This window comes from Sinocyclocheilus rhinocerous, unplaced genomic scaffold (assembly GCF_001515625.1).
Source record: "Sinocyclocheilus rhinocerous isolate Xijiao unplaced genomic scaffold, SAMN03320098_v1.1 scaffold3296, whole genome shotgun sequence".
Lineage (NCBI taxonomy): Eukaryota > Metazoa > Chordata > Actinopteri > Cypriniformes > Cyprinidae > Sinocyclocheilus > Sinocyclocheilus rhinocerous.
Window position 1 is genome coordinate 34,580 of NW_015624426.1, and position 19,091 is coordinate 53,670.

The 19,091-nt window shown below is 35.7% G+C and overlaps 3 protein-coding genes across 5 annotated transcripts in view; 2 read left to right on the plus strand and 1 right to left on the minus strand.

The window, feature by feature from the left end:
- The first annotated feature begins 2,516 nt into the window (after positions 1-2,516).
- LOC107740643 (uncharacterized) lies at positions 2,517-6,221 on the plus strand. Its single transcript, XM_016553139.1, has 5 exons — positions 2,517-2,657; positions 3,359-3,685; positions 4,640-4,951; positions 5,095-5,202; positions 5,594-6,221. The coding sequence occupies exons 1-5, from the start codon at positions 2,609-2,611 to the stop codon at positions 5,815-5,817; spliced, it is 1,020 nt and encodes a 339-aa protein (XP_016408625.1). The 5' UTR covers positions 2,517-2,608; the 3' UTR covers positions 5,818-6,221.
- Positions 6,222-8,321: 2,100 nt separating this feature from the next.
- Positions 8,322-19,091, minus strand: part of LOC107740712 (uncharacterized) — a 66,826-nt gene continuing 56,056 nt past the window's right edge. Inside the window, exons 31-35 of the mRNA XM_016553223.1 lie at positions 12,295-12,374; positions 10,003-10,329; positions 9,402-9,728; positions 9,162-9,287; positions 8,322-8,341 (exon numbers count right to left, since the gene is read on the minus strand). Of these exons, the coding sequence (XP_016408709.1) occupies positions 8,322-8,341; positions 9,162-9,287; positions 9,402-9,728; positions 10,003-10,329; positions 12,295-12,374 (880 nt within the window). The remainder of the gene's footprint in view (positions 8,342-9,161; positions 9,288-9,401; positions 9,729-10,002; positions 10,330-12,294; positions 12,375-19,091) is intronic.
- On the plus strand, positions 13,779-18,931 carry LOC107740667 (uncharacterized). Of its 3 annotated transcripts, XM_016553191.1 has the most exons (5): positions 13,779-13,890; positions 14,296-14,610; positions 14,965-15,019; positions 17,679-17,758; positions 18,578-18,931. In XM_016553191.1, the coding sequence occupies exons 1-5, from the start codon at positions 13,836-13,838 to the stop codon at positions 18,793-18,795; spliced, it is 723 nt and encodes a 240-aa protein (XP_016408677.1). In that variant the 5' UTR covers positions 13,779-13,835; the 3' UTR covers positions 18,796-18,931. The 3 variants fall into 3 exon arrangements, with proteins under 3 accessions (XP_016408677.1, XP_016408669.1, XP_016408661.1); XM_016553183.1 differs by lacking the exons at positions 13,779-13,890; positions 14,296-14,610; positions 14,965-15,019 and adding exons at positions 16,170-16,248; positions 16,970-17,284 and having other exon boundaries at positions 17,639-17,758; XM_016553175.1 differs by lacking the exons at positions 13,779-13,890; positions 14,296-14,610; positions 14,965-15,019 and adding exons at positions 16,340-16,564; positions 16,970-17,284 and having other exon boundaries at positions 17,639-17,758.

Below are 19,091 nucleotides of genomic sequence, written 5' to 3' on the forward strand. Positions count from 1 at the left end.
GTTACTGAAAGAGATTTGAGTTGGTTCTTGAAAAGCGAAAACCCAGTTTCTTTTTTCCAAGTTTCTCAAATTCCAAAACTACCTGAACAATAGCTTTTAAGGTAATTTGGTGAAAAGTTCTGTATTTTTTTCACATCGAAGTATATATTGCAGAAAAAGTAAATTTTACCTTTACTATATTTCAAAATATCACATTTAGCTACCTTTGGACGATTCAGATAGCCGAGTTAATGTCTTTTCTTTCTGTGCAGTACTCTTGTTTATTTATATTGTATGTTGAAGTAATTTTATGTTAAAAATATATGCAGTTTCTGTGTGAATGATCGCTGGCAGAATTGGCTGTGATCGCTGTGCCAACTATCGCTGCTATTTCAGTGAGAACGAATGTGTCCTTCAAAATTCTTATCTGATGCCGATTATTTTTCTATTTTTATTTGTAGCCTATAAATCATTATGAGAGAAGACTTCACTTCCCACAACTAATTATTTTCTGACATATTTCTTGTTCATCATGTTAATGTAATCTAATATTTGTAATCGTTGATCTAATTATAGGTATGTCATTAAATTGAAAGATTGGAGTTACTCGCCAGTGACCGAAAGAAGGAATCGCTGTGAGCTCTCACGGCCTCTGATCTGTAGTTCATAAAGTCCAGCGTGTTCAGTTCTGGTGTTTGTGATGGTCAGAGATCCGGTCTGATTCAGCTGCAGTCGATCTTTGAATCTCTCATCGGCAACATTTAATGAGGTCTCTTTAGTCTCTACATCGAGTTTAGCCAGGAGGACACCTTTATCTCCAAACCTCCACACTATCAGATCATCTGTGTGTATTTCAGCATCAGTGTGACAGAAGAAGTGACAGAATCTCCCTCCAGCACTGATACGGACTTCATCCATCTCACCAACCACACCTGGAAAACAAATCACTCTTAAGTGATGTTTTACATACAGTACAAAAGACATGTAAGTTTCACTAATTTAACAGCAAAGAAAAATATTTCAAATGCATTTGTGATGTCTCCTGTGGTGTATTATAAACAGTACAGTGCAAGATCATTATTACATTGAAAGACTTCATACTCACCAACGACAGTAACATGAAATATCTTGGTCTTAGTCTGTTCTGTAGCGATGGATAGTTTATATTGTCCAGAGTGTCTGATTCTGGTGTTTCTGACGGTGAGAGAGCCAGTGTTTTTGGTCTACTTGCAATCTGCCTCTGAATTCAGCCTCATCAGTGACAAAAAAATTGAGGTAAAAGCGTTCTTTCTCGTCATTTGAGATATGAACAAGCCCTTAGGTCCAAACATCCACAGTATTGTGTCGTCGTTCAGTATTCCAGTAAGATTAGTGTGTAGAGTAACGGAATCCCCCTCCATCACTGACCATCTTCTCATCTATTTCGGCACCAGACACACCTAGAGCATATTCAATCACTTTTACAGATTAGACTCTAACACAGATGTTAATAATGTCGTCTAGATTCTACAATTCAAATAAAAAATTAAGCCAATTCCAGAAATAGGAATTTCAGCAAGTGCGTTTTTATTGGATGTTTTACTTTCCAGCAGTTGTCTACGGCGAATGATTCAAATGTGATAGTCTAACACACACACAATTTGCTACATTATTTTATTTTATAAATTTAATCATTAGACGCGTCTGGGTGTGTTTTGTCGGTGTCATTTTCCATGTATGTAACGCAGAGCTGAGTATTAAGAGCCTACTGCAGTGTCTAAAATGAAACCGAAAGAACAGAAATCCATCACTTACCGTCCATGAACAATAACAGTAGAAAGAACAATGACATGTTCTGCACGTTGTTGTGGAGGTGTGAAAAATCTGAATTAATGAAGATGACCTCTGGAGATTTAGATTATTCTGGTCCGCTGAATCCGTTCTGTTGTGTTTCTGAACAGCGGTATGCACCGCGTCCAGTCAAACACCGATCGGTCTGCTCAGCGCCGCGTCAGGTCGAACACACCTATCCAGCTTTTGATGCTTTGATGGGAGTAACTTCCACCACACTGTAAACAATCAGCGAAAGGTTTGGTTTATGAATGCATACGCATTTTCAAATACTGACTACAATGAGTGAGGTGACATTGTCAAAACAATAATAATTCCATTTTAATTTGGCTTTATAAACAAGCTACCAACAAGGGACCATTACAGTTTCCATTAAAACCGATACAATTCATAACAAATAAAACCACAAATTTTGTGATGGTCTCTATTTTTTTCTCTCCAGAAGGCCACGGTTTCTTTTTTATTCTAATTCACACGCTTTTCGTCACTCTTTGATATTTTCAAATCGTTTCAATTTGACTGATTAATATATAATACTTAAAAAAAAATGTATAGGGAGTATTACGCATTTTACTCCATTCCAAGGGCTTATTCCATTAAATATTTATTTTAAGTGGTAAGAACACGAAAGCACTGTAACATCCGCTACTGTCACTCTTAACCATCATTAGGCAACCAGCAGTGGGAACGCCTTCTAGCGACACACATCTGGGAATTGGCGACATGCAGCCACAAGTTGCTTGAGGTGTAAACGGGACGGTGTTTAGTCATTAGATAGGTGAGCAAACGGCCAGAGAATATGATTCATCCATTTGTTTTGTTCTCGTTGTGCTTGTGGAGTCTGGTTGGTAAGTTATAAATGTGTTTTCATTGCTTCACGTCCTGCAGTTTAAGTTAAGAGTAATAAGCTTCAGGTTGAAATCAAACAGGATTTACAACCGTATCGTCGCACTGTTATTCCAACAAAAAAAGTTTATCAGGCGATCACTTTAACTTTTTTTGTTTGTTTTTACAAAAGTAATGTTAGTTAAACTTTTGTAAACATTTTGAAGGAGTTCTACAAGATGTACCAACATTATAATTTTTTTGTCTTTTAAACGTTTTGATCATTAACACAAATTGACATCAGTGTTATAATATTCAACATGTTTCAGTAATGCATTTAGTTAATTTAGGCCTATAGCAATTCAATTTCTCAGTATAGAATTAAATTAGTCCACGAGCCAATCAGTAAATGTAACTAGTTAGATGAATACGCTTAAAGCCTTCTGATCCACAGATCATGCTTTGTTTCACTTCTGTTTACACACCAAAATGAGTGCAGAAGTAACAACACTAAGGAGGAACAAATCAGTTCAGTAATGCTCGTCAGCGTTTTTCCATTTTGTTCAGCAAGCTGACTGAACATGTGCAGAATTTTTCTTCTATTATAATCAACAGTGGCATAGACTTGGTTTAAATAAGATATTTCTTGTACACAGAGATGTATTATGGATTGGGGCCAAAGTTCAGGGCCCTGTGACAAAACATGTTCCTGTTTGTTCTCCAGGTGTGTTTGGTGTTGATCCAGATGAAATGAAGTCAGTATCAGTGATGAAGGGAGAGTCTGTCACTCTAAACCCTGATGTTACTGAAGCACAGACATATTTGTTAATACAGTGGAAGTTTGGAAGCACTCGAATAGCTGAAGTCAACAGACTCACACAAACAAACTCGACGTATGATGGTCCTGATGGGAGATTTAGAGACAGACTGAAGCGGGATCAGACTGGATCTCTCACCATCACAAACACCAGAACCACAGACTCTGGACTTTATCAACTAACGGTTGTCAAAATAGAGACCATTTACATGAGTTTCAATGTTACAGTCTATGGTAAGACAATTACAGCATAGTTTGCTCCTCATTTAAATGATGTCTTTGTCATTGTAATATTTTAAAATGGTTCTTTTCTATTTATTTCAGTATTCCTTATGATACTGATGGCTTTAATTCCCTTTGAACAGATGGACACAGTTAAGAATGTGGAAGTTAAAGGAATAGTTCACCCAATAATGAAAGTTATGTCATGATTTAACAAGTTCTTCTAAATATGTAGTAGTTTTTTTCTTGTGTGCAGTGTTGTTACATGTAACTTATGTAATTTAATTATAAAATAAATGTAACTGTAATCTATTACAGTAACATAATTTTTTTAAATTAAATTTACATTTACGAAAATACAAATAGGATATGTTTAATAATATTAATTTGTTGCTTTGCCTGTTATTGATGTGCACAATGCCTCTTGCCTTTTAAAGGCCCTTTTGGTAAAGCAATGCTATTCTGATGCTTTTGCTTGTTTCTCTTGTTTGAATTGGCAGACACCACGTCACATTGCTGCTGAAAGCTTTAGGCTACAATCTGCCTGGTTTAAATGATTGAAAATGATTTACATTAGAAATGTAGAAAAGTAATGAAAATGTAATCAGTTACATTAAGTAATTGAAATGCTTACTCTACTTATTTAATTTTGAAGAGTAACTTTTAATTTTTGGGGTGAACTGTTCCTTTAAAGCAGTCAGATCCACAGATGAGTGTTTTGTTTGTGTTTTGAGTGTTTTGTTTCACTTCTGTTTGCATATGAAAGTGCTTAAGTAACACCAACTCACATTGAACTCCTGTTATGTCTCTTATTAATCTTAGGTCTCATTTTAAAGTCTTGTTTTATTTATCATTCAACATTGGTATTAGGAAAATATATGCAAAATACAGATTTAAATAGTAATTTGGTCATTAATAACCAACATAATGATCACAGTTTGTAACATGTTTCTGTGTTCTCTTTAGGCGTGACCGAAGAAGTGAAGTCAATATCAGTACAGGAGGGAGATTCTGTCACTCTGAACCCTGATGTTACTGAAAAACAGAAATATTTGTTAATACAGTGGATGTTCGGAAGCACTCGAATAGCTGAAGTCAACAGACTCACGCAAACCAGCTATACATACGATGCTGATGGGAGATTCAGAGACCGATTAAAGCTGGATCCGACCGGATCTCTGACCATCACGAACACCAGAACCACAGACTCTGGACTTTATCAACTAGCAACTGTCAACAGAGAGACCAGCTACATGGATTATGATGTTACTGTCTATGGTGAGAATTACAGCATAATTAGCCCTTCATTTGAATTATAAATTTGTCATCACATTTTAAAATGGTTCTTTTCTATTTTCAAAATTTCTTAAATACACATTTATAATATTGACTGCTTTAATGCCAAAATTCTTCATTGTCAGAAAGATCATCGAGCACAAATTGTGTGGCGTCCAGCTGTGCGATGAACAATTCATCCGTAAACCAGACTGAGGATGCCAGCGTTACTGAACTCTATCAGCCGAGTTCAGGTAAGTCACTGGGTTTCTATGGGGAACATTTACTTAAGTCTTCTTCCGTGATTTTGCAGGAATAGAAAACAGATGGCAGACAAGCGACAGAAATGAATCACTCGTCTCATGCTGCTCTAGAGAACATTAGCGTTCGAGGCAACAAAACATCATGGGGAAAGAATCACATAATCACATTCTTTAGGGAGCCGTAAAAATTATCTAGAACCGCTTATGTCAGCCATGCAATCCTACTAATGTTATTTGGCTAAGCAAGGAAAGACAAACATTCACAGATTGAAGCTTGTGGATTCATTGCCTTCCCAATAACCCAGAAAATCCATGCCTCGTCTGTTTTAATTATAAATAAATGCACAGTTGTGATTCAGTGTCCTTTTTTTTTTCTTTTCAGACCACATTCACTGTTGTGGTTTTACTGAAGCTGTGATCCGATTGGCTCTCTCTGCTCTGGTGGGCGTGGCTGCTGTTGCTGTGCTGGTTTATGACATCAGATCTACAAGAAGTGAGCTGAACATGACAGAAGAGACTCAAAATCTTTCTCAGACCCATGGAGCAAAATCAGACCAACAGTATGAACTGAGCAGAAGGTTGAGCTGCAGATATGTCCAAATATAAAGCAAAACACACATTAATGCTCTGCACCTTTACTGTTCCTTACACAGCTGTTTAATAACATAATATTTTTGCACTCATTGGCCGTTTATTGATTGTATCTGCACAGAATATGACTTTGATCAATCTATTAAATACATGGCTGTAAACATAATTACTATAACAAAATAATTGAGCAACACAATTGATGGCATGAATGATCTCAAAAGCATTCTTTTTTGAAGATGTGGTGGGGTTCAACTGATTTTTACATAAAAGATTTAAACTACTAATAAATATAAAACACTGTTTGTCTTTATAAAGATGATTTGATGTTTATGAATAACTTTATCAAGCAGCTATTACCCAAATCTAGCTTTTCTGGAACTCTCGCCATCCTTTCCAAAATAGTCAACACCTTGTTAAATTCTTCTGCCTGTCAAAAGGTGCAGATATAAGCAGGGAAAAGCAGGAGGCAGGAGATGTTTATTTTATCTTCTCAATCTTCAGTCAGACTTCATCTGACCATCACAAATTTCATAAGTGTTATTATACCAAAGCAAATAGAAAATTACTGCTTAACAGCATTGTCTTATGACAATAACAACAGTGAGAAGAAGACATTGCATCTCTGTTTGACTTAAGACAACATTAACAATAACAGAAAAATAATAAGTAATTCATCAGTTAGCTGCAGGTCTTCTGCAGTGCTGTTGGTGTCCACACACTTCTGTCTTTACTTTTGTAAGCTGCTGTTAGTCAGGTGCTTAATCACACAAGGCTTCATTCCAGCAAACAGGTTCGTTTCTCAGTTTCATAATAGCAGAAATATGTTGTTGAAGTCTGATGTTGGTGATGTTACAGTGACTGGCACTGGTGGGCGTGTCTTATCTCATTAAAGTGACATGGTTTCTTCCTGCTGATTCACTCCATTAGGAACATGTTCCTGCAATGGCAGTGTCACAGCAGTCACTTGTTTATAACCAGGAACTTCATTTTCTTTTCTTTTTTTCTTTTATCAGTTTTGGGTGCAATTAAACTGGACATTCATGAGCAGAACCATATATTTTGCATTGTATTTCCGTTTTTTTTTTTTTTTTGTGAGGTATGCAAAATTGTCTATTTTTTATTTTTTCATTATGGTTATCATTTCTTTTTTATGCTTAACCTTTTCGGAACATGTTCCTGCAATGGCAGTGTCACAGCAGTCACTGATTTCACTCAGTTTCCTGGCGAATCCGGAAGAAAATACAGAGACAATCATAGAAATGAAAAATAACAAGAAAATGAAAGATAAAAATCAGGAATCTGGATGCTCTAGAAAATATTTTGACAATATGAGACTTTTTTTCCCCCCTTGAAAGCCATGAAAAATAATAGAGAAGGATACTGAGACTTTATTCATCTTCCTGTTGACTTCAGAAGATCTGGTACATGCAGGGGAAGATTATCAGAGAATAAGGGTTTTTATCGTTGACAAAAAAAAAAAAAGGCATGTTTATAACCTTATGTGAGGTATGCAAAATTGTCTATTTTTTACTTTTTCATTATGGTTATCATTTCTTTTTTAGGCCTAACCTTTTCCAAAAAAGTTAAAACGAGTTAATGCAGAGAAATGTAACATCAAACCAGATTAATATATCTGTTGTAGGAATGTTGATGCAGTAATTACATGAGGCTATGAGACTAAAGTCAAACTAAAGTAAAAAAAAAAAACATGCATGCACTTTTTCTAAAACTTTACATGCATCACGCGTCATTTTCATGCTTTCTTATTATTGCAAGTGTTGAATTTAGTCCTGTATCAAAATCCTAATCAAGAAATCATTACTTCTTCCTTTCTATGCCTTCCATAAAACTGTTCATTTTTCCCTACTGACTTTGCAACAATACCGTCTTCCTGTGCTGCTATTTTACCACCTTTGTTGCCAAAGTTCTATTACTTACCTGTTAATCACTGATTTACCTCACTTCTACTTTAATATCCACCAAGTTTTTCTTTAATGCTGCTTTTGCTAATTCATCAGCTGTTTCATTCCCTATTATCCCAATGTGAGCCAACAACAGTATACTATTATACCCTGTGTGATCAATCTGTAGAATAATGTATAGATTTCCACCAGCAGGTCTTCTCTATCACTTCTTGTAGATATTACACTTTTAAGAGCTGATGAAGAATCTAAGCAAATTCCAGTCCTATTTGGCTTAATCTGTTCAACCCATTGTATCCGTACTATAATAGCAATTAATTCTGTGGAATATAGCCTACAGACAATGTATCACTTAGTCTATTCTTAAACTTATTTGTGTCTTAAATCTAGGAAAATACACTCCTATATTAACTCAGAGCTTGATTCATTTTGCCAAAAGCATGTCTGGTCTATAAAGTTCTCCCCAGTGTTCCCCTGCAAACCATGTGATAAGAAAATTAGATAGAAGTCAAAACATCAATTGAATACACAAATATCAAGCATTTTATTACACTATTTACAGGGTATTTGAAGCATTTTTAAATCAAATTAAGGCTTTTAATATCCCTTTTTAGGACCTGCACAAATAAAATTAATACCATATGAGCAAGATAGGGCACGGTCTAACTAAAAGTAGCATAATTAGTTATTCTTTTAGGGAATAACACAATATTGTAATACATTGCTTTTAAAAGTAACTGTCCCCTACACCGATTAGCAGTAACAGAATAAGAATAAGTAAATAAATATTGACGAGTAAATAATAATAAAGTAATAAGTACCGATATGAAAATCAACACTCTCATTGTAATGTACAACACTCCTGAAACACAATCAATTATTTGTTCGTTGTTAATGTTTCAGTGTTCAGACTATTTTTGCACCATCTTGACTGTAAGGAATTATTTTCAAAACGGTAAACAATGTTTCGTTCACACAATAAAGGCTCTTTACTGGCATCTATGGTTCCATGATGAACCTTTAACATCCATGGAACCGTTCCGTTCCACAGAAAGAGCTGAAAAAAAAAAGCTTTAAAGGGGTCATATGATGCTTTTTTAAAGATCATTATTTTGTGTATTTGGTGTAACAGAATATGTTGACATGCTTTAATGTTCAAAAAACATTATTTTTCAAATACTGTACATTATTGTAGGTCCTCTATGCCCCGGAATGATGTATTAAACTTATTCTGTGCTGACAAGAATTTATAGAAATTCACTGAATATCAAAAATCTCACTAAGCCGAAACGTACTTCAGAGCATGAACATTCTAGTCAGTGGTTTGATTTTAAATGAAATGGAAAAACAAAGTACTCAAATTAAATACTATAATGTACACAGTTTAAAGAAAATCCAAGCAAGTTTGGAGGAAATGTTTACGTATATTATACTTACCCATTTGCCTTTTTAATTTATAAATCCTGCGGCGATAGTAGATCACAAAGGCAATCAGGATCAGCAGAACAGGAACAATAACACCAACAACTATTCCTGCTATAACACTCGAAGAAAGACCTGCATCTGGGACAGGTATGAAGAGAGACACTGGAAGTGTCAGTCAATGTGATAATCTGAAATTGTTTCAGATATATGCTAATAATACCATATATCGCTATAATTGAATGAGTTACTCACCACTTACAGAAACCAGGAATCTCTGCAAGCTCTCACTGCCTCTGATCTGTAGTTCATAAAGTCCAGAGTCTGTGGTTCTGGTGTTCTTGATGGTCAGAGATCCGGTCTGATCCAGCTGCAGTCGATCTTTGAATCCCTCATCAGCATCGGTTAGTGAGGTCTCATTTGTCTCAAAGTCAATTTTAGCCAGGAGGATGCCTTTATCACCAAACCTCCACAGCATCAGAGCATCTTGGTGTATTTCAGAATCAGTATGTAGAGTGACAGGATCTCCCTCCAGCACTGACAATGACACTGACTTAACTCCGTCCGTCTTACCAACCACAACTGGAAAATGAGCAGAACAATAATAAAATGTAGAGTTTTACAATGTCTCACAATTGAAATTCTGAAAGAACGTTAGTCCCATTATGAAGACCTGCATGTATGGTGCAAAATCAGTAAATTCTCACTTAATAAATGCTTGTTAAACACAGACGTGTCAGTTATTCAAGTGTATGGTTTAAAACCATCCAGACCGACTGATCAAATTATTACTAATCCTGTTTAAATATGAAAAAACACCACTAGGAACTGGATCATTGTTACAATGCAGACTTACCAAAGACAGTAACATTAAATATCTTGATTGTAGTCTTTTCTCTAGAGAAGGATAGTTTATATTGTCCAGAGTGTCTGATTCTTGTGTTTCTGATGGTGAGAGAGCCAGTGTTTTGATCCACCTGCAATCTGCCTCTGAATCCCACATCATCGGTGACCAAAAATGAGGTCAGGTCATCCTCTCTTCGGATTTGAGATATGAGAGTGTCTTTAGGTCCAAACATCCATAATATTGTATCGTCATTCAATATTTCCGAAAGATCAGATTGTAGAGTGACAGCATCCCCCTCTGTCACTGACATGTTCTCAGTTTTACTTGTCTCTCCACCTAGAAAACAAACAGAAACGGTTTTATTGATACAACACTAACTACAGCAAACAGATTCAACTGCAATCATTGTGTGAGCTGCTAAAAAAGACAAATATGTGATTAGCCTACTTTTTAGACTTTTAAGGGAAAAACTGTGAAAATTAAGACCATAAATGTCACGATCACCAGCTGGAGTGCCCATGAGCTCCACTGGAGGGCACTCCTTACTACTCCTTTGCCATTCCATCACAGACTACATTGCCCATAAACCTTTGCCTGGACTTATTGTTGTGTGATTACTTCCACCTGTGTGTCATTAACTTGTTAAGTCTGTGTGTATATAAGGTCTGCGCTTCAGTTGTGGTTGGTCAGTCATTGCTTCCTGTACGTGTGTTTCTAGTTTACACTTTTGCCTTCTCCGTGTGGATTATGTTCCTGACTCCTCTATGTGGATTGTACCCTGGTTCGTGGATTGGATTATTAGTTTTTTGTGTTTAATAAAACCCTGTGCTTGCATTTGGATTCTCGCTCCTCCTTGTCCTGGCTTGCATGTTACAATAAATGTGAAAATTAAAAAACACAAGCTATGTATCAAAACAAGATAAATGTATGAAGCACGATGAATAAGTGATTAACACTTGTTTGCCATAAGAATAAGAAGAATGTAAGCAAATAGGCCTATTAAACGTTTAGGCAAGCAGACGTTTTTACCAAACTGGATTCTACCGATGAAGATGCACTGTTTACTTTGAAAACAGGCAAACTGTCTATGAAAACAAAAAGACTATGAATACAAAAATTCAACAGGCTTTTTGCCGATCGACAGCTATTCAATTTGATTTTGCAAGGGCCTCGTTATATTTGGGGGTCTTAGTTACCGAAATGATCAGGTCAAAAAGCCTTCCTGATGTCGAGATTGAAGTCAGCTTTAGGCTAAGTTAAATTGCACTGATTCTTGAGACATGGGACAAAACATGCCCAGCAATTGTAACTGCTATTAGGTTTAAAAATACAAATATTTTCAATTGTAAATGTTATGGGGGATTAATAATAGAATGTCTTTAACACAATTATCCCCTTCAATTTAATTTTATCGTTATTATATGAAATCTATGACACTTATTGTCTTCTCACTGCATCTAAAACAGTGTCCACAGAGAAGGGTTTAATAATTCATATGCTATAAAATGGATAAAAAAAAAATTATGATGAAAAATACCTTGTTTTATCAAAAGCAACACTTAATAATATCTCATATCAAAGCAAGGTTGTTTTTCAGCCAAATTTGTCAACACCGTCAGATGTCACCATAAGATTTTGTGTTCCAATGATAGGCCTATATCAAAATATGTGACTCTTGATTAAAAGCTTTATAAACAATAATATACTCACTGTTTGTTGTGTTTGCTTTAATACAGTAATTGACTGATTCAATGTATTTGATAGTTAAAATGACTACAAATGCAGGTTTTCGTCACCACCGTCGGATGTGTCAACTCCGTCAGTTGTCACCTCCGTCAGTTGAATATTTTGATAATATTTCATTATGATATTTTATATTTGTTGTGGAATTGTTGGTCACATGTGAAAGTATAATCTGTCTGCTAACATGTGCTAAAATGTGCTAAAATGTTAAAAACATCTTGATTGCTGTTAAAGATCAAGTTGAAATTATATTACACAGTCCAAGTTAAAAAAGCACATTTTGATTAAAAAAAAGGAAAAAAGTTGGGAGGTTGTTTCAAAGCATAGCTCAGTAGGATACTGTAGCTACATAGCCTAAGTAAATGTAGTTTAATTTGTCCGAGTGCAAGGTTTTATTTGTTCAATTTTGCACCCTGTTTTGTCCCACTTAGTGATTAGTTAGACCTTGTAAATGAACAAATTCTAGAAATAAGAAAACAATAGGAACTGTTTTTGTTTTTGGTGTTATGGTGTGGCTCCATATCAAAGCCGAAAGTAAACACATTTCCAAAAACTTACCAGCCATTAATAATAGTAAGACCAATAACATTTTCCTCCTGTTTTTGTAGAGCTGTGCAGAATCCGAATTTAATAAAGATGATCAATGAGTTTACTTTATATTTTTATGTTGTTGAATTGCGTTTGTCGTCACGAATCACCCAGACTGATAAACTCAAAACAGCATAACAAAAGCACCAAATTCGAACGGAGAGCCGTTAAACCAGCTGGGAATTACGACTTTTCTCAACTATATGAATAAAACGTAAAGTCCCAGTAATTTGATCCTTGAAGGAATTTCGAAACTCGACTCTCCTCCACTTGGCATTGTGTGACGCAATAGCGGGCGTTTCCCATATTGGCACGAATCCAGCTGTTCACAACCTGTCAGCAGCTATCTGACTAGAAAAACGTTGTCCCTTCATTCTGAAGCTGTGAAAGAAATTTAGTTACTAAATAAATTTCTGGTGGCTGTTTTCACCGTTTACACTCCATCCTGTACGCTACTTTCACGAAAAACCGTAGCCTACGTGTTTTACGAAGTTGTAATAAAATCGAAAGAAAACGTAGCGTTATGTCAATCAGCGCTTTTCGTATGTTTGGTGACTTGTGTTCTAAACGAAAGTGAGATGAACTTCCGTAAATAGGCCCTCATGTTAAATCAATCATTTCAAGATACTCTGATATTGATGATTTATGATCCTTTTGTAAAAATGAAAAAGAGGTGTTATCACATTTATTTTTTGATTGTAAAATTACCCAACATTTTTGGAAGGAATTGGCAGAATTTATTTTTAATCTAGTAAAGGATAAATACTGTTTTTCTTTAAAGGATATTATTGTGTACTATGAAAACAATGTTAACAAAGGTCTTGAATACATTGTTGATTTATTCATATTGCTGGCAAAATTTTGTATGCATAAACAAAAATGCTTAAATTCATCCCCAATATTTAAGGTAGTGGAATTGGATTGTTTTATATCTTCTCTGAAATTGTAAAAAAAAAAGAAAAAGTCATTAACATGTTTAAAATATTATGAAATTTTTTTCAGTTCCCGTTACTAATTAATGTCACACTTTGTATAGCACGGACTGTCTTATGCTATGCTCTGTTTGTTATTTGTTCTATTTTCATTAATAAAAAATATAAATAAATAAAAAAACTTCCGTAAATAGGCTATCTGCTCACTGAGTACAGTGGACACTGCATAGGGACCTTAAGAATTGGAACGCAGCCACGATAGTGCAGTGTCAACAAAACGGCGCATAGACAGTATCACTAGCAAGGATTGAAGAGCACGTTTTTCCTAGTTCACTTTACACATACATTTTATTGGACATGTTAATTCTTGTTCCGTTTAATCCGTTTAAACCCTCTCCAAAACGTTTGTTTTAAGTGGTAAGAAAACTTATTCTATGTCAACATTTTGGCCATTTTGGCAGTTATATTCGCTATAAAAACTTACTAGGGAACGCCTACTAGCGAGTCTGTAGACATAGGCGATATGCAGCGACAGAGTCTGTTTTTTAGACAATACTGGTGAATGACAAATAGCCACCAATGAATATGGTTAACGCTTTTATTTTGTTATGTGTGTGCTTGTGGCGTCTAGTTGGTAAGTTATACCTGTTTTTACTTAACTAAATGCCATTACAATCAATTACATTACCTCATAAATAAAAAGTTTTCAGACAGTTTATTATCACTGCTAGTTTTGTGGCCTGTTGAGAAATTTAGTGGAAGGAATTCCCAAAAATATTTTTTTTCTTGTCTAAAAACATGCTGATCCACAGTAGGCCTATTATCCTTGCATAATACTACTACTTAATAAAATCACTTTGCACTGAATTCAGGAACTTTCATTGTTATTCATGTCTAATTATATCCCACTTTAAAGTCTTGTTTTCATTCAACATTCACACAGAGGAAACGTCTGCATAATACAGATTTAGTATGGTCAACATAAAGCTTATGGGGAGCATTTAGCCGGTTACAAAACATGTTCCTCTTTGTTCTCTAGATGTGACAGATGAAGTGAAGACAATATCAGCGATGGAGGGAGATCCTGTCACTCTACACACTGATGCTAATAAAATACAGACATATTTGTTAATACAGTGGATGTTCGGAAACACTCGAATAGCTGAAGTGGGCAAGCTCACGCAAACCAACTCCACATATGATGGTCCTGATGGTAGATTCAGAGGCAGACTACAACTGGATCAGACTGGATCTCTGACCATCACAAACACCAGAACCACAGACTCTGGACTTTATCAAGTAACAGTTTTCAGCAGTGAGACCAGCTACATGAGTTTCAGTGTTATGGTCAGTGGTGAGTGTAATTTTCCAGGACTTTTCTTCATTTGAATTATAGCGTTGTCTTGTCATTGTAATATTTTAAACTGTTTCTTTTCTGTTCTTGTCAATGTACATGCACATTTTATGGTGTTAACCATTAAAGGGATAGTTTGCCCAAAAATGAAATTCTGTCACCATTTATTTACCCACAAGTTGTCAAACCTGTATGAGCTTCTTTCTTCGTAAATGAGGTAAATGGAGGACATCTTTTTTTTTTTTTTTTTGGGTGAACTATCCATTTAATTCCATTTAAAAAATAAATCTATTATAAAGATCAGAACTGTGTGTGTGATGAGACCAGTGTCACACTAACATCTGTCACTTTCAGAGACTCCACAAAGTTCTACAACGCCAGAAAGTTCAACAAGCTCAAGTTTTGTGTCGTCCAATTTAATCGTCAACCAGACTGAATATGTCAACATTACTGAACTCCATCAGCCAAGTTCAGGTATGCCACTCATGATGCTAGTGTGAGAGCAGAACTGTGTTAAATGTGTTCAGTTAATGTGACATGAGTTTTTATAAAACTTTAAGATTTTTTGTTTCTGAAATAGTGTTAGTCGTGGCTTGATGTCAGAATTGAGGCCACGTTTATGCAGTTGTGACCAATCACAATGCCAATGCAGCACATAGTCATAGATGTTGCTTCATCTTACTGCAGATGGGTGTGAACAAATCAACCACATAAACCCATTAAAATTGCAATATTTTAATTTACATTATATTTTTTCATTCAACAGATGATTTATCTAATGTGGCTCACATTGCATTCAAGGTGTATATTTGATCAGCACATGCATTTGTGGAGAAAGAATAACCTGTTTGTGTTTTCTTTTTTTTTCTTTTTATGATTTCACTGGAACAAAGAATAGACCACAGACGAGCAACAGAGGCATGAAGCATGTGTCTGAGGGTCGTGTGTGGGTGTGGTGCCCCAAGTTGCTAAAAAAAAAAAAAAACTAGTGCTCAAAAGCAAAATATATCTTGGAGAAATAATCAAATATTCACACAAGTTTCTTGTGGCTAAAGCCCTTAAAAGAGTCTAGAATTGCTTTTATTAAACATGTTATTTGGGTAAGCAAAGAAAATGTGCATGCAAACATATTCAAACACACAGTGAAGCTTGTGGATGTTTTGCCTTTGCAGTGAATGCTTGACTTCCTAATAATAACAACCCATAAAACCGGCACCTACTGTATGAGTCTGTTTGAACGAGAGTTAAATGCATTATTCTAACTCGGTGTTTTTCTTTTTTTTCAGACCACGTCCACTGTTGTGGTTTTACTGAAACTGTGATACGATTGGCTGTTTCTGCTCAAAAAAAAGTCATTAACATGTTTAAAATATTATGAAATTTTTTTCAGTTCCCGTTACTAATTAATGTCACACTTTGTATAGCACGGACTGTCTTATGCTATGCTCTGTTTGTTATTTGTTCTATTTTCATTAATAAAAAAAATAAATAAATAAAAAAACTTCCGTAAATAGGCTATCTGCTCACTGAGTACAGTGGACACTGCATAGGGACCTTAAGAATTGGAACGCAGCCACGATAGTGCAGTGTCAACAAAACGGCGCATAGACAGTATCACTAGCAAGGATTGAAGAGCACGTTTTTCCTAGTTCACTTTACACATACATTTTATTGGACATGTTAATTCTTGTTCCGTTTAAATGTAATGTTCCCTCTCCAAAACGTTTGTTTTAAGTGGTAAGAAAACTTATTCTATGTCAACATTTTGGCATGGCATCCGGTTATATTCGCTATAAAAACTTACTAGGGAACGCCTACTAGCGAGTCTGTAGACATAGGCGATATGCAGCGACAGAGTCTGTTTTTTAGACAATACTGGTGAATGACAAATAGCCACCAATGAATATGGTTAACGCTTTTATTTTGTTATGTGTGTGCTTGTGGCGTCTAGTTGGTAAGTTATACCTGTTTTTACTTAACTAAATGCCATTACAATCAATTACATTACCTCATAAATAAAAAGTTTTCAGACAGTTTATTATCACTGCTAGTTTTGTGGCCTGTTGAGAAATTTAGTGGAAGGAATTCCCAAAAATATTTTTTTTCTTGTCTAAAAACATGCTGATCCACAGTAGGCCTATTATCCTTGCATAATACTACTACTTAATAAAATCACTTTGCACTGAATTCAGGAACTTTCATTGTTATTCATGTCTAATTATATCCCACTTTAAAGTCTTGTTTTCATTCAACATTCACACAGAGGAAACGTCTGCATAATACAGATTTAGTATGGTCAACATAAAGCTTATGGGGAGCATTTAGCCGGTTACAAAACATGTTCCTCTTTGTTCTCTAGATGTGACAGATGAAGTGAAGACAATATCAGCGATGGAGGGAGATCCTGTCACTCTACACACTGATGCTAATAAAATACAGACATATTTGTTAATACAGTGGATGTTCGGAAACACTCGAATAGCTGAAGTGGGCAAGCTCACGCAAACCAACTCCACATATGATGGTCCTGATGGTAGATTCAGAGGCAGACTACAACTGGATCAGACTGGATCTCTGACCATCACAAACACCAGAACCACAGACTCTGGACTTTATCAAGTAACAGTTTTCAGCAGTGAGACCAGCTACATGAGTTTCAGTGTTATGGTCAGTGGTGAGTGTAATTTTCCAGGACTTTTCTTCATTTGAATTATAGCGTTGTCTTGTCATTGTAATATTTTAAACTGTTTCTTTTCTGTTCTTGTCAATGTACATGCACATTTTATGGTGTTAACTATTAAAGGGATAGTTTGCCCAAAAATGAAATTCTGTCACCATTTATTTACCCACAAGTTGTCAAACCTGTATGAGCTTCTTTCTTCGTAAATGAGGTAAATGGAGGACATCTTTTTTTTTTTTTTTTTGGGTGAACTATCCATTTAATTCCATTTAAAAAATAAATCTATTATAAAGATCAGAACTGTGTGTGTGATGAGACCAGTGTCACACTAACATCTGTCACTTTCAGAGACTCCACAAAGTTCTACAACGCCAGAAAGTTCAACAAGCTCAAGTTTTGTGTCGTCCAATTTAATCGTCAACCAGACTGAATATGTCAACATTACTGAACTCCATCAGCCAAGTTCAGGTATGCCACTCATGATGCTAGTGTGAGAGCAGAACTGTGTTAAATGTGTTCAGTTAATGTGACATGAGTTTTTATAAAACTTTAAGATTTTTTGTTTCTGAAATAGTGTTAGTTGTGGCTTGATGTCAGAATTGAGGCCACGTTTATGCAGTTGTGACCAACCACAATTGGTGCTGCCAATGCAGCACATAGTCATAGATGTTGCTTCATCTTACTGCAGATGGGTGTGAACAAATCAACCACATAAACCCATTAAAATTGCAATATTTTAATTTACATTATATTTTTTCATTCAACAGATGATTTATCTAATGTGGCTCACATTGCATTCAAGGTGTATATTTGATCAGCACATGCATTTGTGGAGAAAGAATAACCTGTTTGTGTTTTCTTTTTTTTTCTTTTTATGATTTCACTGGAACAAAGAATAGACCACAGACGAGCAACAGAGGCATGAAGCATGTGTCTGAGGGTCGTGTGTGGGTGTGGTGCCCCAAGTTGCTAAAAAAAAAAAAAAACTAGTGCTCAAAAGCAAAATATATCTTGGAGAAATAATCAAATATTCACACAAGTTTCTTGTGGCTAAAGCCCTTAAAAGAGTCTAGAATTGCTTTTATTAAACATGTTATTTGGGTAAGCAAAGAAAATGTGCATGCAAACATATTCAAACACACAGTGAAGCTTGTGGATGTTTTGCCTTTGCAGTGAATGCTTGACTTCCTAATAATAACAACCCATAAAACCGGCACCTACTGTATGAGTCTGTTTGAACGAGAGTTAAATGCATTATTCTAACTCGGTGTTTTTCTTTTTTTTCAGACCACGTCCACTGTTGTGGTTTTACTGAAACTGTGATACGATTGGCTGTTTCTGCTCTGGTAAGCGTGGCTGCTGTTGCTTTTCTGGTTTATGACATCAGATCTACAAGAAATGAGCTGAACAGGACGGAAGAGACTAGATATCACCATCCGACCCACAGAGTAGAATCAGACCAACATCAGTTGAGCAGAACAATAAGTTCCAGATATGTTTGCTGAAGGTTGTTTGTATAATTCCAAAAGGACGCAGATACATTTTCTTTCATTAGCCATTTATTTGATCATATCTGCATAGAAGGACATTCTAACTGATCTTTTAAATTACAGGAACGGTTCACCCAGAAATGAAAATTCCACCAATGGATCCTCTGCAGTGAATGGGTGCCGTCAGAATGAGAGTCCAAACAGCTGACGTGGCTTGATGTCAGAATTGAGGCCACGTTTATGCAGTTGTGACCAATCACAATGCCAATGCAGCACATAGTCATAGATGTTGCTTCATCTTACTGCAGATG

Excerpts from the sequence above, each read along its gene's own strand:
- LOC107740643 (XM_016553139.1), top strand. The coding sequence starts at position 2,609 with ATGATTCATCCATTTGTTTTGTTCTCGTTGTGCTTGTGGAGTCTGGTT. Across the intron at positions 2,658-3,358 it reads GTGCTTGTGGAGTCTGGTTG|GTGTGTTTGGTGTTGATCCA; the intron begins GTAAGTTATAAA and ends TTTGTTCTCCAG. Across the intron at positions 4,952-5,094 it reads TTATGATGTTACTGTCTATG|AAAGATCATCGAGCACAAAT; the intron begins GTGAGAATTACA and ends CTTCATTGTCAG.
- LOC107740667 (XM_016553191.1), top strand. The coding sequence starts at position 13,836 with ATGAATATGGTTAACGCTTTTATTTTGTTATGTGTGTGCTTGTGGCGT. Across the intron at positions 14,611-14,964 it reads TTTCAGTGTTATGGTCAGTG|AGACTCCACAAAGTTCTACA; the intron begins GTGAGTGTAATT and ends TGTCACTTTCAG. Across the intron at positions 15,020-17,678 it reads ACAAGCTCAAGTTTTGTGTC|CTCAAGTTTTGTGTCGTCCA; the intron begins GTCCAATTTAAT and ends AAGTTCAACAAG.